Source organism: Antennarius striatus, chromosome 2 (assembly GCF_040054535.1).
Source record: "Antennarius striatus isolate MH-2024 chromosome 2, ASM4005453v1, whole genome shotgun sequence".
Lineage (NCBI taxonomy): Eukaryota > Metazoa > Chordata > Actinopteri > Lophiiformes > Antennariidae > Antennarius > Antennarius striatus.
This window is the reverse complement of record NC_090777.1, coordinates 4200480-4218674: the sequence shown is the minus strand read 5'-3', so window position 1 is coordinate 4218674 and position 18195 is coordinate 4200480. Positions and strand designations below refer to the sequence as shown.

The 18195-nt window shown below is 45.7% G+C and overlaps 2 protein-coding genes across 6 annotated transcripts in view; one reads left to right on the top strand and one right to left on the bottom strand.

The window, feature by feature from the left end:
* Nucleotides 1-349: 349 nt before the first annotated feature.
* On the bottom strand, nt 350-7261 carry LOC137605760 (protein-serine O-palmitoleoyltransferase porcupine-like). Its single transcript, XM_068330471.1, has 13 exons — nt 7122-7261; nt 6287-6423; nt 5808-6000; nt 5472-5515; nt 3783-3964; nt 3581-3711; nt 2689-2814; nt 2460-2560; nt 2205-2281; nt 1389-1452; nt 1088-1173; nt 778-888; nt 350-625 (listed from the first exon to the last, which is right to left on the bottom strand). The coding sequence occupies exons 2-13, from the start codon at nt 6420-6422 to the stop codon at nt 527-529; spliced, it is 1350 nt and encodes a 449-aa protein (XP_068186572.1). The 5' UTR covers nt 6423; nt 7122-7261; the 3' UTR covers nt 350-526.
* Nucleotides 7262-10378: 3117 nt separating this feature from the next.
* myt1a (myelin transcription factor 1a) overlaps nt 10379-18195 on the top strand; it is a 16883-nt gene continuing 9066 nt past the window's right edge. For 4 of the 5 annotated variants that reach the window (XM_068327367.1, XM_068327359.1, XM_068327341.1 and 1 more), the window contains exons 1-9: nt 10379-10573; nt 12291-12374; nt 12800-12854; nt 13286-13328; nt 13416-13481; nt 14826-15100; nt 15383-16498; nt 17525-17644; nt 17820-17910. In XM_068327367.1, the coding sequence (XP_068183468.1) occupies nt 12800-12854; nt 13286-13328; nt 13416-13481; nt 14826-15100; nt 15383-16498; nt 17525-17644; nt 17820-17910 (1766 nt within the window). In that variant the 5' untranslated portion in view covers nt 10379-10573; nt 12291-12374. The remainder of the gene's footprint in view (nt 10574-12290; nt 12375-12799; nt 12855-13285; nt 13329-13415; nt 13482-14825; nt 15101-15382; nt 16499-17524; nt 17645-17819; nt 17911-18195) is intronic. The other variant, XM_068327352.1, reaches the window with a different exon arrangement.

Genomic DNA, 18195 nt, shown 5'->3' with positions numbered 1-18195 from the left:
TATTTTCTTTAACAGCTGTAGTGGTGAGGTGGGTGTAGACATTAGTTGTGTGTTGCCGTCTTCGGTGTTGAATCATTATTATTGGTACATCTGAGATCGACTGTGATGTCACTGGAACATCTCAACGTCAGGAGAACATTTCCTTCAAAATCTACTCATCTTCATCTTTCTCTTCATCTTCATCTCAACACACCTCTCATGTTGTCTGAGGATGACGTTTGTCCAGAGTCGAGTACCACACCTAAAGAACTCACCACAGCTTCGTAACACGACCCAGGTGCTCCGAGGGGTTTTGTCGTATCAAGACAGCAACACACACACACACAAACACACACATGTTCGTATTCAAACTGACTTTTAATAGAAAAGATATTAAAAAAAAAATAAAGAATAGCTTGTAACAAAATCTATACAATCCTGTCTCTGAAAAAGTGAAATAGTAGTGGACGATCAAACACGTTGTGGGGTTGATTCTTTGGATTCTCCCTGGAGACGCATCCTGAAGGTTCCTGACTGTCCCCACAGATTAGATTAACCGGTAGAAGACCCAGCAGGCAAATACGACCCAGTGGCTGGCCCAGTTGAGCTCAGACCACCTGTGGATGGTGTGGTAGGCTGTGTAGCCCTGTTGGTAGGAGCAACAATCACACAGGTGGAACCGGACCAAACATGTCAGGTGTCAAAATAAAAGCATGAAGTAAGACTGCGGAAATAAATCTTTTTGCTCGTCTCAGGCTCTGAACGGAGCTGCGTCCTACCCGTGGCAGGTGTTCTTACCCGTTCTGCTTCTTGTTCATCATCTCCAGGATCAAACATGGAGCCCAGGTAGGTCAAGTGAAACACGGCCAGGAGGCTGAAGACCAGATTGATCCCCATCACCCAGAACTCCTGCGGGTTCAAAGGACACGGAGCTCCGTTTAGCGTCTGACGGTGTGGAGGTGGAGGCGTCGGCAAGGCCGTCCAGAACATCCTTCACTGCTGACGCTGAATGTAACGGTGGTTCACTCAAGCATTAACAGCAGCTGCAGGCCGGCGATAACATCTCAATACACACACGTACGCATCCATCGCAGAGACGACGACGCACCTTTTTGTGCTGATGGCCGCAGACAGCGGCGCAGGGTCTGGACAGGACACAGGCGCTAAAGATGGACGCCAGCTTCTTCCGCAGAACTGAGAATGATGAACAAAGACAGAAACGTTGATCTCTGAGGTGTGCGTGTTGCTTCCCTGTGGTTCATGTAGACGCATCAGAGACTGGACTCCATACTGGTTACAGGAAATATGCTACATCTGCATTTTTGTAGTTAAAAAGTAATTAAAAGATTTCAGCTCGATAGGTTAGTCTATAACAAATAGAAATGGAGATAGAGAAGAATTTTCCATACCATGTTCAACATATGTGATGAGGCCCAGGGAGAGCAGCACAGCTCCGAGGTGAAAACTCAGACCCTAGAGGAAACAAGACGTTCAAACCAGGCTGACATCAGTCTGACATTATCATCATTCCTCTCAAAGAGATGCAAAAGTTAGAGAAAAACTAAATGACAATGAGTGTTTTCTTGAATAAAAAACCATCAAAATTTAATGAGGAAACAATGAAGAAAAAGAGACAGATATTACTGTGGACAGTTCGGATCAAGACGCAGGAGAAGCCAACAGAAAACCTGCAGAAATTTCAATATTTGTACCGCAATGGACACGATTGTTTCTAAAACTGCTTTTTTTTTTGGTTTCTTTTTTTTTAAATGACCACCAGGCTGTAACATTTTGACATAAATATGTAACATTTTGACATAAATATGTCATTTTACTCTTTTCTTTTTAATTAAAGTCATGATGTCGTTATTAATTATTAAAATTAACAATTTGTTTAGTTTTAATATTGTTTTATTGGCAATACTCAATCCTTGCGTACACTTCTACTGTATATTCTGTTATTACTTTTGGGATGCATAAACTTCATGCTGGGATGCACAAATGTTTTTTTGAAACCTCCCAGGGATGCACTACTTTCTTGAGGTAAAATGAACTCGGCTTCACCCCTGACTTATTTATAGTCCTGACAAGCTTCTCTCATCTCGATTGGATTAAACAGTGTGTGATGATGTCTGTAGTGGAAGCCCATCCTACTTGTGACATCAGAACACGACTGGAGGAGAGCGTTAGTAAATGTTCGTTAGTACCTAGAGGCTCGTACTAACATGCAGCAGGGCGCTGGCCGTGTACGTCACCAGGATGGCGGCAAACGTCCCCAGTTTCATGGCGTTTTTAAAGACATCTGAGGACAGAAACGACACTCAAAAGAGCAGAAACACTTTTCCACTACCTTGAAGCATTTCTCCAGTGGTCTCTGACGAGCGCTGCCACTACTAACGATAAGAATGGGTTACAGTCGTACCAGGACAGTTTCTCAGTAGGCTACCACACCATGTTAAATGAGGGGAGACTGGACTCACAGGTTTTCAACCAATGGGACATGGGGACGTTCCAGGACGTCACCACCAGCACCATGGAGCGGGGCATCTCCACACTGAGAGGCTTCACCACGCTTAAATCCCTGCAGTGAGACACGTTGACCGCGTGTGATGACGTTCGTCGTCACAGATCATGAAGCGGTACAGATGCACCTGGGCGCCGCCCCACAGCGAGACGTCCCCTGAGCGTCCAATCAGCAGCCAGACTCACCATGAGACCTTGTCCTTGTCCTCGGTGAATCCGGCTCCAGCCAGCATGCTGGTGCCCTCACTGAGGTGACCCACAAAGTAGTTGCTGAAGTGGAAGGACACGGCTGTCTCGTAGGCGTGGAGCCACCTGTATGTACATCAGTATGACCGCGTTACCCCAGGAGACAGAAAGTAGTCCTCTGGCACAGATCAGTGAACATGGAATCTGATTCATCACACTTTCCGTAGTTACATCTCGTCAGACTGACGAGTTTGCCTTGACAACCAGACTTAAAACACAGCTAGTCCGATGTCTGACCTGTAACTAACTTCTCCATGCAGTCGTACCTCGAGATACAAGCCGCTCAACCCACCAGTCATTTGAGATACGAGTCGTCGCTCGATTCATATTTTTGTTTGACATACGAGCAAAAAAAATCTGCGATACGAGTCGTGAGACCCCATCGCTAACTGGCGGATGGATACGACATCAGTGAGACCGGATCTCGTCCTCGTTTCTTTTCATTGTTTATCATTAATTTACGTAACTCATATATAATTAATTAACAGGTCAAGTCTGCATTTCTACTGGTTGATAAAAATATTGTTGGGTTGTTTTTTTTTCATACTTTACGGAGGTTTGGGAATTTACTTCAAGGCTGGAACGGATTACGATGATTAAAACTATGACACTAAATTACATTCATTTCATACAGCTAACAAGACTGAGGCAAAGACACAGTAGCTTCTTCCTGTCTGGAGGCAGGAAGTGTTGATGGGAGCAAAACATTTCCTCAAACACATGAACTACGTTGAAAGCAGGAGGAACGACCAATCAGACGAATGGACAGACAGAAGGAACTGTGGGTAACTCGACTGTCTCCCAGCGACACGTGAGGGTCGGCGGGCCTCACCTCTGAGTGACGGCGTTTCCCTGGATGGGGATGAACAGGTAGAAGAGGAAGGGGGCGACGCAGGTAGACACCAGCAGGCAGGCCTGACTCTTCAGGACGCAGAGGGCGGAGCTACGTAGCCACGCCCAGCTCTGAGGAACACACCGCGTCGTTACGACCTCGTGACGTCACACACGGGAAGCAGGAAGCTGCGCCCACCCACCAGTTCTCTGCCTTCAACGGCGCTCTGGTAGCTGTTGAAGCTGATCCAAGGCCCGAACACGACCGAGCCCACGAACAGAACGTAACCGAGGAACGCCGCCGGGGTCGGCAAGGCGGGAACGGTCCCTCTGTCCAGGTCAAAGGCCAGAGAGATGGCCTTCATGGCCACCACCATCTGAGAACCTGACACACACACACACACACACACACACACACACACACACACACACACACACACACACACACACAAAATAAATAAATGCAAAACTAGAGATAAACCTTTAAGAGGATCAGGATCTGGATTATCAGTTGATTCACCTCCACCTGAAGCTTTACCTCCCAACAAAATTATGGATTTTTTTTTTAAATTATTTACGAACGTTATCACACAACATCCCACAATAGCCAACAACAATATTCCAAACCTTACATACAGTATAAAAACCTCTGATTCTGCAATGATATCAGTTCAAAACAATATATCGCAGCTGATAAACAATTGTTGTTTTTTTTAATTTAGTTTTTTTTTTATTTTATATACTAATTAATCCCAAAAGGGACATTAGTGGCACACTCTAGTGTTAGTAATTCATACATGCATTTATTAGTGTGTACAGGCCCTGAACACACACTCACACACACAGGGGTCCTGTACGCATGCAAGGGGGGGAGGTCGAGTGGCAGGCGGCTCCTTTTATGGTGCGCCCAAATGAGCAACTTGTAAGGGGGACGGCGCCTTGCTCAAGGGCACGTCAGCAGTGCTCCGGAGGTGAGCTGAGCTCAACCACTGAGTCACTGCCCCCCCATTGACACACAGCTGATCATTACCAAGGGTGGATCCGGCATACCAATCGGTTCTACCCCAGGGACATCGCCTTGGATGATATCAGAGATCGTAGAGATTAGAGACAGTAATTTTGTGTGTTTTTAACCTACCCCCCCCCCCCCACACACACACACACACACTTTTTTCCAGGCTTTTTGCTGTTGTTGGGGTTTTTTTGTTCAGAACGCTCTTGTGTGTTTCATGGATATTTTGTTCACTGAAAGCTTTTTCTGTTCTATCATACTGTAAACCGTATTTTTTTTGTACCTCCTGTAATAAACTGTAAAGGAATTTTTACTGTAATGCTTTTCAATGTGAACATTACATGTGGACACAAAGTTCCCAACCAAGAAATTTTGTGTACATTTTGCAGGCAAATACCAGTAAAACTGAAACATTAAAGTGTATGCAATTTTTTTATAATGTGAACAATACCCAGTATTTTGAAACCTGGTGTACTTTGATTAACTGCATGTACCTTATGAACTGAAAACAAGTATTATTCTTTGACATAATAATTTCATTTTGAGACGGACATCCAGTGTTTTGGTAAAGTTAGTGTGTGTGCAGAGAAAGATGTATTCTATTTTGAAATGAAGAGTTAGTGTTTATTTAACAAAATGTGTTTTTGAGAAGAAAATCAACCATTTGGTCAGTTGTGCTTTGTAGGTGTGAGTCTGTGTTAAGAGTTAATAAAAAGTATTTGAAGTATGGGTAAGCGCTTGCTAGCGACTGAATAAAACTGTAATGATCGGGAAAAAAATCAGCTGACATTTTCATCACAGTTTTAGTGAAGAAAATGAAACTGAATTCAATTCTGACCAGGGTTAGCGTTAGAGTTAGCGTTAGGGATGGCGTCTCTACCTCTGATCTTGTGCCAGGTCACCGTGTCGATCAAATGCAGCTCTCTGGAAAGAAGATGGAGAAAAACAAGACTGAGATTATACACAAGAAACTATCAGGACCTAACAACGACATCTGGAACAACGTGAGGAGAAACATCACGCAGAAACATAGAAGTCGACCGTAAAACAAACAAAAATTCACAGTACTAGTCTAACAACATTATCAGATGATCGACAAAGACAAATAATTCATCCATGATCCTAATCGCTCCTGAATCCCAGCACACGTCAGACATAAAGTCACCCCCTTCACAAAGTCGGATTACTCTTCTGCATTTAGAAGGATATAACTCACCCAATGAGAAGGTAAGCGAGGATGATGACGGAGAGGAAGAGGCCTCTGAAGCTGGAGTGCCGGTTGAGGAGTAGAACAAGGTAACAGAGCAGACTGAGTAACAACACCCACAGCATGGAAGAGTCAAAGAAGAGAAAGAGGCTGTAAATCCCTGCCAACAGTGATGCTACATGCTTCACAGTGGACACGCCTCCTGAGGGACACGGGGACAGGACAACCAATCATGTTCATTCATTCAGTCCAAAATCACAAGGTATATATTTCTCAATTTGTGCACACAGGACATCATCAGTCGGGTGAGGAAACACCCACAAAAAGACTCAGAAGGGGGATCCCCCTCCAGGATGGACAGACAGACGCCATAATGATGCTGGAATTCTAAACACAGCAACTTCCTGTTTCCACATCCAGGATAAATCTTATTCCTCCTCTAACCGGACGCAAGGCGACAGCAGCTGAAGCGCGTCCACGCCGCTCACCCAGCCTGAAGCACAGCCGACACACGAGGCAGAGCAGCAGCAGCGTCCACAGCTGCTGCAGGCTCTGCTGCACCGTCACCAGGCCACAGGTCTCCGCCAGCTCCGCCCACAGCGCCAGCCTGCTGGGTGTGTCCATCCTGCAACAAACACACACACACACACACACACACACACACACACACACACAAGAGCAGTGTGAGCGATGACACCCATCACCTCAGGAGGAAAACAAAGTGGAACTCCTGTCGTTAATGAACATTAATGACCACGTGTTCCACTAAGGGTTAGGGGAGGGGACCAGGAATAAATCTTTAGGAACATGGAGGCTGTTGGTATTGATCCTTCATGGCTGACGTCACAGATCTTTATCTTATACAGACATAACTTTTGAATACGACCCACTGGGGACACAACTAGTCGAATCTGTTTGAACCAGAACCTGGAACGGTTTGATCAGAAGCTGATCATATTTGTTTAATCCAGAAATAACTATCATAACGAGCGTTAGTTAAATACATCTTAATATATAACAAAATGACTTACTCTCGTTTATCAAAACCTAACAATGAAGTTACCTTCAAACAACTTGACTAGTTAACCAGTGACGTGTTCTGGTAACAAATCAGTCAGACGTTACGGAGCTAATCAGAGTTAGATCACTAGCTACTAGTTAGCTCACTAGCTACAAGAGTTAGCTCACTAGCTACAAGAGTTAGCTCACTAGCTACTAGTTAGCTCACTAGCTACTAGTTAGCTCACTAGCTACTAGCGTTAGCTCACTAGCTACTAGCTCAGAGCTAACCTTAACGAGACGAAACGAGCAGCATTTTCAAACCTGGCAAAATCCCGTTAACTGAAAACTCCAGAACACAACTTCAGTCCGTTCGTCTTCTTCTCCATCAAGGTTTCGCCACAACTTCCATCCATGAGTTGCACTTCCGCCTTTCTGTGTCTTCTTCGCCGCTGTGGGCGGGACTTCCGGTGACAGGCCCACACCGATGCGTTTGGGTCTTCTGCCAGTGAGAAGCAGCTTCCGGGCTGCGACTGAGGACCTCCTGCAGGACTGATGGAACACCGATATTCAAACAAATGCAGATACTTAACGAAATATAGATCTTCTTCTTTTCTTTCAGCTTTTCCCTTCAGGGGTCCCCACAGCCAATCAGTGTCCTCCATCTAACCCTGTCTTCTGCATCCTCTTCTCTCACACCAACTACCTTCATGTCCTCTTTCACTACATCCATAAACCTCCTCTTTGGTCTTCCTCTAGGCCTCCTGCCTGGCAGTTCAGAACTCAGCATCCTTCTACCAATATATTCACTATCTCTCCTCTGGACATGTCCAAACCATCTCAGTCTGGCCTCTCTGACTTTATCTCCAGAACCTCTAACATGTGCTGTCCCTCTGATGTACTCATTCCTGATCCTATCCTTCCTGGTCACTCCCAGAGAGAACCTCAGCATCTTCATCTCTGCTACCTCCAGCTCTGTCTCCTGTCTTTTCCTCAGTGACACTGTCTCTAGACCAAACAACATCGCTGGTCTCACCACAGTTTTGTATACCTTAGATACATACTCAACCAAATCCAGATATTCAACAAAATCCAGATATTTCACCAATTCCAGACAGCTAACCTATACCTGGACCACACCAGCCTTTCAGAACTGAAGAGGTGAAACAGCGTTAAGCTTTTCCTACAGATCCTACAATTGGTTGTATTCCACACTGAGACCTACCATTAGTTGTATTCCACACTGAGACCTACCATTGGTTGTATTCCACACTGAGACCTACCATTGGTTTTATGCCACACTGAGACCTACCCTTGGTTTTATTCTACACCTACCATGACACCTTTCCAGATGGTAGCTGTGTGGTTGCATCCGTAAATAGTTAATTGGTTATTTTCAGGCTAAACTAGTTATGTTTTGTTAATAGTGGGAACAGTTTGATTGGGTTAAGACAAGAAAATGACTGGAAAAACGTGGTTCTGTGTTAAAATGCATCTTTGGAACAGTTGAAACTAATTTTAAACTTTGGTGGTCATAATGGTGCTTACCTCTTAAATATATGGTCACAGTTGTCTTTGTAACAGTTTGCTTTGCAATCCAGAGGAATTCAACAGAATATACAGTATGTATATGTTGGCATATATGTCTATTGATAATGCAGTGTAATAGTGATTACTTTTACGAATGTGATTATTTCTCATTGAAACACCTTTGGTCTTCATCTGATTTCTATAATTATAGTATTTTCAGCCCAGGATAGGGAGAACAGCAGGTTCTGAGTGTGAGCTGAATAAACCTGCAGGGAGGGAACGTTCTCTCCAACACAACACAACAGGATTAGATTCAGCGCCGTGAAAATATAATAATGGAAAGGTGTGTCAAATATTCTTTTCTTACCTATTATTATCCCACTTACAAAAAAATTCAATGTGACTGAGTGACAGAATCACATCTTTTATTATATGAAGTCGTCACAGGAGCAGGATGACACTTGTCTAACGGACGTACCCTGAGTGTCCACTGCATTATGGGAACATAATGTCTGTCCAACGTTGAAAGTAAAGTCACGTTACTGTACAGAAAGTCTACACACAACCCAACATATTATAACTAAGTCCATGTAATAACTTTATTAATGTAAATGAACATTAACAGACACATGTGCAACCAACAAGATCAAGTTTATTTTACTTTCTATTCTTAAGTTGAAATAACTTTGCAGAATTAAGCAAATACAAAAAGGTTTGAAGTAAATACGGTATGTAGTAAATTTAATTCACGCTTTTAGTTATATTTACTTACCTTTTTAGTGCAATCTGTAACCTGGATTCATTTAATCTCAACTTCTCACGGCACACCTGCCAGAAGGAATCACGTGAACAATATGGCGTAAGGCATCTGCTATGTTAGGAGAAGAAATAACTATACATTTACTTCCCAGTTAACATAATTTTAGAGTGTCATAACTGTTCCAACAATTTTCATGTTTTTGAGAGTCCAAACAGCAGGAACGACACAGAAAACGGCAGCGAATTCTGAGTTAAACTCCGACTGAGAGAGAGGAAAGGATTGCATCACAAAAAGAGAAGTACTACTTATCAAGAGGCAGTGAAAAACAAGCACAAAAGTAAAATTGCCAAGAAAAAGAGAGGTGGGGTGTACAAAAAGTATGGTATACACTGAGTGGGTTAAAGCCTGTCAACCAAAGGTGTCTTTCATTAGTTATGAAATAAATAAATAAATGAATTAATACCATCCCCAATCGTTATTCACTATCTATCTTGCTCCATAGACTAAGGTAACTATTTATTCTTTTCACATGTTTGGTATGAAATCTGATATTATTGTTTTATCGTGTAATTTCCACAGGTTTCCGCTAGTTTTTAATGTGAATAAATATTTATAGCTGAGGTCAGCAGGAACTCTTTAGATGTCCATGAAGGAAAGAACAGGACCATGAAATTATTCCAGAAAATCAAACAAACATTATTTGAGGTCCAGCCTTTCAACTATTTGCTGCTTCAAGATTTCTTTATGCAAAACTTAAAATTCAATGAAGTTTGTTCTATTTTTAGTGTGCGGTTCCCTACAGGGGGCATCTGTCTCGGCTTCTGACTGGCTGATCTGAGGCACGTGACTACGGTCTTTCTCCTGTGATTGGCTCTTTGTCACCCGTCCTATCCGGCCACCCCGGGCCGCATGTTGATGAACACGCGTGGACGCTGGAGTCCACAGCTGACAGTCAGGACGGTCAGCCCCCAGTGGCACAAGCAGCGTGACGTCACCGCTCACGTGCTCCTAACTGGTGATTGTGTGTGTGTGTGTGTGTGTGTGTGTGTGTGTGTGTGTGTGTGTGTGTGTGTGTGTGTGTGTGTGTGTGTGTGTGTGTGTGTGTGTGTGTGTGTGATGGAGAGGGGTTGTTAACACTCTCCTCCTCCTCCACTCTCCGTGACAGCATCACGTCACCCCTGGCTGCCGGCCCCCCGGTCCGATCCGGGTTCCGGTCCCCCTCAGGCGGGGCGGCCCCACCGCGGCCCGACCGGCTGCAGCTCCCCGGAGCTCCAGCAGGGGGCAGTGCAGCGCGGCTGCTGTCCATGGTGCTGAGGATTCTGCTGGATCTGTCCGGGGTGCTGAACCGCTCCGGCGTGCTGGGCCCAGTTCGACGCTGCCGCCGCCCCGATCCGGTTCCCCGCCACGGCCGACGAGCCTCGCTGCCGATCCGTGTTCCCGTGGACGAAGAAGATGTCGGAGCGGAGGGGGAGGGGAGGCCAGTGAGGTAAGGCTTCAGTCTGACAAAGAGCGGCGCGTATTTATCGGTATGTCGGGGCCGGGCCGGAGGCCTCCCGGTGCGGGCGGACCGACACCGCGGACGGTGCGTGTCCGTCCGTGGAGGCCGGATCTCGGTCACAATGTCTTGTTTCTCACCGCTGCGATGGCAGCCGGATGTCGACACGGTGTTGGTTAGAATCCCGCACCGAGCGCCGGTGGCCTTTGTTGTGTTCAGCCTGTGCCGGTGAGTTACCGGAGGACCGGAGGGAGGCCTCTGCCCACCCCCACCCCGCCTCCTCTTCAGCCCCCGCTGCCTCCACCGACCCGCCGCAGGGTCACCAAGGGTTAACCGTGGTAACAGAAGTAAACCTAAATTTAACCTGGAGTCAAATCGAGTGTACGTGATGACGTCACGACATCTTTAAAACCTGTCCTGGCTCGTGACTCTGCCCGAAGATCCCCAGAGTGACAAGATGTCCCACTCTCGTGATTTTTATGTCCATCATTTCCGCATGAATTTTCTTACTTTGCTCGTTTTGTGTATTGATTTATATTATATATATATGTAATTCTATTTTATATGATGAGGATCATTGAACTATGTCAGCATAATAACTATTAAATGAACAGAACCGCCAACATGAGCACACTGGAACGGAGATGAAGGTCCAGGACTGAATTAAAGATGAAGCAGGTCCAGGAGAAGACTGCTCCATCCCTAGTCGGCAAAAATTATATCATAAAATATTTATGTACCACCTAAAGAGTGTTTTTAATGTTATAGAAAGCTGAACTGAAAGCTTGAGGCTGGCTGATGTCCATTTTAATTGCACTTGTGTGATGAAATAAAACAAACATGTCAGGGAGATCGGGGCTTCAGGACTACCTTGTGGTTTTTCGTGGGTTTAGGTGTGACTTCCTGTCAGTCAGGAGGACTCTCGTATCTGAATTCCGTCCCACTTCCACAACCTGCACAGCCGGCCTCACGACTCCTCTGCTCTGCCAAGAATAGCTTGTATTTCATTTCAGTTTGCCTCAGAGTTTGCTCCTGGGTTTACGTGTCCTCGTCTCTGTGGGTAGATTTCTTCTTCTGTGTTCAGCTGATCAAGTCTGACGTCTGACTCCGTGCATCAAACTTCACACAAACTACTTCCTGTGTAGTCATGACAGCCGGCGGCACCATCGGCGGTCTTTCCTGTGTGATGCTGCCATGTTTGGACTGACATGGAACTAGTTAGAGGAAGTGAACTCCAGTTATGGAACATCATGAAGAGCTTTAAAATGAATGATCTAAGAGGTTCTGTTCATGCCAGAGAGTCACAACCATCACACAGCCTCTGGTGTCTGTACTTTAATGTTTGATGGAGTTTGGACCCAACAAGAGACATTTAAAAAAGAATTGCTCTGAAGTTATTAAACCCTTTAGAATGACTAATCTTGATTTTCCCACAATGCAACAGTGTTGAAACCCTCTGCACTTATAATGTTTGATCTCCTACTCCTCCTGTTTCTGCTCAACGGAGGAATTACCCACACAACTGTAAAGCACTTCTGTTTAGTCAATACTTCTGTTTAATCAATAATTTTTGTTTAATCAATACTTCTGTTTAATCAATAATTTTTGTTTAATCAATACTTCTGTTTAATCAATACTTCTGTTTAATCAATACTTCTGTTTAATCACTCGTTCACAGCGAAGCTCCGTTTCTGTGTTTCACCCCCAGACAATGAGCCTGAAGGTCAGACACTGAACCAACGGTGGACCGGGTAGAAGCAACCAATCAGAGAGGACGAGCGTCAGCATCAAAGTATTCATCAACCTACCCACCTACCACCCTACTTACCACCCTACCCACCTAACCGCACACCTACTTACCCACCTATCTACCTACCAACCTACGTACCCACCTACCTACCTATAGTACCTACCTATCCACCTACCACCCTACTTATAACCCTACCCTCCTACCTACCCACTTACCTACTACCATCCTACTTACCTACCCACCTACCTACCTACCCACTTACCTACCTACCTACCCACCTATCTACCTACCCACTTACCGACCTACCTACCCACCCACTCACCTACCTACCCACCTACCTACTTACCTACCTACCTACCCACTTACCTACCTACCCACGTATCTACCCACCCACTCACCTACCTACCTACCCTATCTACCTACCTTCCTACCGTTCTTCATGCTGCTGATGTTCTTGTGTCCTTCAGATGAGCCAGGACACATCTGAGACACGAACTCGTACCCGCTCCAAAGGCATCCGGGGTCAGTACAGACACTCTGATTGGCTGTTGGGAACATGATGTCATGATGTGTTGAACCCTAGCAGCTCTAATCTGTGCTGTGTGTGTGTAGATCCTCAGGCCTCGTTGTAGAGTGTGTAGTAGGATCAAACCGAACCCAGCTTTGTGTCTGAGAGCTTGGTGTTTCTGTTGGCACCAACCTTCAAGTCGTAGTTGTTCCACCTTGTCATGAAGAATCATCAGTTCAAAATGGCTCTTAAAAAGCCTTGTGTGGTCTGTGGTGGGCTGGGGCCATGAACCCAACATGTTTAGGAGCGTTTTGAGGTTGCTAGCCCCGCCCGACCCGTCAGGATAGAGTGGGACCTGTACATACGACGATCCCCTCTACAGGATGGGAATGTCCAGAATGTCATGAAGGCTCTCTTGTGACTGTCCTTCTTCCCCTTTGCTCAGTGTCATCAGAGCTCACCGGCCCAGAGATGAAGCAGGACATGGGGTAGGTGCTCCTGTGCCCCCATATCCTACTATGATCTGGCATTGGTCTTGTCTTGATGAAGAGTGTAACTGTCTTGTGTGTGTGCAGCAGCTGTCCCACACCTGGATGTGACGGTAAAGGCCACGTCAGCGGAAGATACTCTCGACATAGAAGGTAGGCTTCCTGTTAAAATTCATCAAGAAACAGAAACAGAAGGTTCATAAATACTCTAATTCAAAGTTACAGAAATTGGAAGCTATAATCACCTGATTGAGATGAAGGACACTTTCTAGGTGTGGTTTTAATGGTATTCAAAGGTACTTGGCTCAGGGGTCTGGGGTTGAGATTTGAGACATCAGACAGAACGTCGTTCTTGATGACCTCAGGCTAAATGTTGGTGAGCAACACAGAGGTGTGGAAGCAGACAGCCTGAAACGTCCAGTTGGGGTGAAGTGATGATCCATCAGAGGTGTCAGGAACACGTGATGGGTTCAAAGAGAGCAGCCATTAGTGTCTGTAGTGTCCGAGTCATTAGAACGGTTCCTCAAACTGATGCTGTAGAGTTGGAAGAACTTGGTTTCTGGAATGTTGGAGGGCCCCCGAAACTGAATGGGGTTGTGTGACGTACACAATGTAAAGTCCTCTGATTGTCACCTGATATTTGTCTGTAGGCTATGTGCTGTGCTGTGCTGTGTCATGTCGTGTCGTGTTGTGGTTATGAAGGCCCTGGAGGTTAGAGTTAGGGGTTAGGGTTCGGGTTAGAGTTAAGGGTTAGGTTTAGGTTTAGGGTTAGTGTTAAGGTTAGGGTTAGAGTTAAGGTTGGAGTTAGGGTCAGGGTTTAGAGTTAGGGGTAAGGGTTAGGTTTAGGGTTAAGGTTAGGGTTAAACTTAAGGTTAGAGTTAGGGGTTAGGGTTAGGGTTAGAGGCTAGGATTAGAGTTAGGGTTAGGTTTAGAGTTAGGGTTAGAGTTAGAGTTAGGGGTTAGGGTTAGGGTTAGGGTTAGGGTTAGAGGCTAGGATTAGAGTTAAGGTTAGGGTTAGGGTTAGAGTTAGAGTTAGAGTTAGAGTTAGAGTTAGAGTTAGAGTTAGAGTTAGAGTTAGAGTTAGAGTTAGAGTTAGGGGTTAGAGTTAGGAAACTAATGGCCCTCTACTGAGGCCATTTACACTGTGTTCAGCACATACGTCAAACATTCAGTCAGACCTTATGTCAAAATAATCAGCGATCACAGTGTCAGTTAAACCAACTTGTTCTGTAACACTGAGTAAATATTAATTGTTCCTGCGGTTCACCTGCATTTATGACTGGAATCATACTAATAACATGGTACAAAGAAATGACACCGCAAGTGTGTTCAGTTTGTATTCATGTGTTAGAACAAAGTGGTGCTGATAATATAACAGTACTACATCTGGTGCCTATCAGCTGCAGTATTCACTGCATGTGAAACCCAACAGGCTCCAGCGTTAACAATAGCTGCTTCCTGTTAGCACTGACTCACTGAGCCTTCCTGCTTCTGCAGCGCTCTGGGGTGTCCAATCGTGAAGAAAAGAAAACTGGAGGAGGCCGAGGCCGAGGAGAACCAGTCTGCACCCAAAAAGAAGAACCAGCCTGCCAAACAGGCAGCAGACGAAGGTTTCCCTGCAGACAGTGACACAGCAGAGGAGGAGGAAGATGAGGAGGAGGAGGAAGAGGAGGAGGAGGAGGAAGAGGAAGAAGAGGAGGAAGAGGACGAAGAGGAAGACCTTCAAAAGAGAAATAACGATCAAACAAAACTCAGGCCGGAGGCAACAAAAAGTGAGTGAAGCAAAAAAGTCACCTTGAAAATGTTCTGGTAGAGGACTGGCATGGAGATGGGGGGTGGGGCCTCTTGGGAGGAGGGGGGGGTGGGGTTAATGTACAGGAAACAGTTTTTTCTCCAAGTCAGGAAGTAGACTATTGACAATCTACCATAAAAGCATTAAATGAAAGCAAATCATCATAAATATGACTGACTTGCAAAGAAGACACAATCCCATTACCGGTCACAGCGTCCACACAACCGTCACATTCTTGCTCTGTTATTTTTCAATCCCACAGCTGACTGCTCATCAGAAGCAGCTTGTTCTGTAGCTGAAGACATCAAAAACCAGAGAATCCACCCTGAGCCTGAGAACCAAACCGAAGAAGAGAAATGCGAGGAGGTGAAGACGGTAATAGTCACTGAAGAGTATCACGAGGAAACGGAAATCAGACAGGAGGAGGAGGAGGATCAGCTGGGAACGACGGACCGGGTGCTTGAGCAAGCTGGAGAAGAAACCAGGGTGACTGAGCTCATACAGACAAAGGAAGAGGAGGAGGAGGAGGAGGAGGAGGATGTGGTAGAAGAGGAAGAAAAGGAAGAGGAAGAACAGACAGAAATACAAGAGATTATTGTAGAGAGACAGATGATACGCCAGGAAAACTCTGATCACCAGTACTCCAGTGGAGATTACAACCACCAGGCCAAAGAATCCACAGCAGAGCAGAGCAACAGGGCAGCACAGGAGAGAGAGGACGACGAAGACGAGGAGGAAGAGGAGGAAGAGGAAGAAGAGGAGGACGAGGATGAGGAAGAGGAAGGAGAAGAGAGGGAGGTCCCCCAAGAGGTGGACACTCCTTACTCTTTGAGTCCACATACTCAGGGATCAGAAGCCGAGGTCTTACTCAGGGAAGAAAAGGTCTGCACCCCCATGACTGAGGAGGAAGAGGAGGAGGAGGATGAAGAACAGGAAGAGGATAGAGGGGCAGAGGAGGATGAGAGGCAGGGGAAAGAGGCAGGCGAAGTGGTGGAAGAGGAAGAGGAGGACCGAGACTCCAGCAAAGCATCTCCAACGACGGTGGTAATAGAAGTTCACTCTGATGAGGAGGAGGAGGAGGAGGAGGAGGAAGATGACGATGACGAAGAGGAGGAGGAAGAGGAAGATGAGGAGGAGGAGGAAGATGGAGTGGAGCAGGATCGTGTCTCTGAGGGCTCAGGAATCACAGATGACTCAGAGAACTGGGACATGACTCGGGGGAACCTGGGGCTGCTGGAGCAGGCCATCGCCCTGAAAGCGGGGGAGGGGAAAGGGGGTCAGGAGGTCCAGAGCTCCCCAGAGTACCATCCCTACAGCAGCTCCAGCAAGAGCCCCCTCCCCTCAGGGGCAGCCCGCCGCATTGCCCACTACAGCAAAGGTAGGGGTCCCGTGAAGTAGAGTCCAGGACTGTTTCCTGAGGCTGTGTGATAGAGGTTCTGTGGTCCGCTCGGGTTCGCTCGGGTCCGCTGGGGTTCACTAGGGTCCATTCGGGTTTGGTCAGGTCTGTTCGGGTTTGCTGGGGTTAACTGGTTTGTTTCATGGCCGGTGCCACTGTAGAAGAGGAGGACTCAGAGAAGGAAGACTTCAACCGTCTACTGCAGCGTCTGAAAAACACTTGAATCGGGTTAAAAATGTCCACCAGTAGTGAGTGTGTCTCCTTCAGGCTCCCAGACCTGTTCTATATGTTATCGGTACAGGTAGTCCTCAACTTACAAACACAACTGTTTGTAAACTGAATTGTACCTAAGTCGTTATTTATTAAATTTCAATCTACAATCTCCATCTGAGGTCATTTAAATGTCATTACTACTCTAAATACTAAAGTAATGTCATTACTACTCTAAATACTAAAGTAATGTCATTACTACTCTAAATACTAAAGTTCTATTCCCTCAGACTGACCAGAAACAATTACAGGATATAAAAACAATACAGAATAAATAAAATACTATCGTACCGTAATGTAACCGGTCTGTGGGTCAGTCGGTCTGTGGGTCAGTCGGTCTGTGGGTCAGTCAGTACCAGGTAACACAAAAAGAATCCAGAACTTCCATTATTTCTGTTTTCTTTCTGATCTGGTTCTGAACGATGTTTTGTTTTAAATGAGTGGATTCTCTCCTCCACTGCAGTAGTCAGATATGACGGCCCGCATTTGTTCATACGTACGAATGTTCGTACCTTGAGGACTAGTTGTAATTCCTTCTCATTGCTAGTTAGGAGCAGACACCGGAGCGTCTGCGCTGCCCAGCTTCACCTGTACGTTTCACCGCCTGATGAAATCTGTGACACCTTTCCGTCATTGTGTGAAAGAATCTGTGTGTCTGCATGGAGAACCCCGTGACCTCTGACCCCTGCTTTTGTGCTTTAATTACTCGTCATCTAAATCACACCCTTGTGTATTCAGAGAAAAAGGAAGTGAAGTGTCCAACCCCAGGGTGTGACGGGACCGGTCATGTGACCGGGCTGTACCCTCACCATCGCAGTCTCTCTGGATGTCCTCACAAAGACAGGATCCCCCCAGAGAGTGAGTCCAACGCCTGCAGAGCCTCAGGAGGTCGATGCTCGTGTCTCTGTTAGGACCAGTTCACCACTAATTCCTTATAATTAATCACTAATGCTCTTGCTGCTTTTTCTAAAGACTAGTGAACTACTAGTGATGTGAACTAAACCCACTGACCTGAGTGTCCATCTGTCTGTAGTCCTGGCTATGCATGAGAACGTCCTGAAGTGTCCGACTCCTGGCTGCACAGGCCAAGGGCACGTCAACAGTAACCGCAACACACACCGCAGGTTAATGAACACACACACACACACACACTGCAGGTTAGCACACAAGCACACACACACACACACACAAATGTTTAAAGTATTACTCCTGAATTTTGCATTTTGACATCATAACTAAATCATTTCTGGTTTGTTGGGTCAGATTTCGTCATGTTTCATGAAATTTGGTAGTAATTTCCATGTCCCTCCATATAATTCCATGAACAGAATTACTGATCAGAAATACAAAAGATATCTCTACACAAACTCTTGAGAGTCAAGAGATTTACTTTTGTGTAATACAACTAA

What these genes read in the sequence shown, in the direction of transcription:
- LOC137605760 (XM_068330471.1), bottom strand. Translation starts at nt 6,422, where the DNA reads ATGGACACACCCAGCAGGCTGGCGCTGTGGGCGGAGCTGGCGGAGACC. An exon ending in TCGGCTGTGCTTCAGGCTGG is followed by an intron (nt 6,001 to 6,286) that starts GTGAGCGGCGTG and finishes CGTGTCCCTCAG; the next exon opens with GAGGCGTGTCCACTGTGAAG. An exon ending in ATGAACAAGAAGCAGAACGG is followed by an intron (nt 626 to 777) that starts GTAAGAACACCT and finishes TCCTACCAACAG; the next exon opens with GGCTACACAGCCTACCACAC.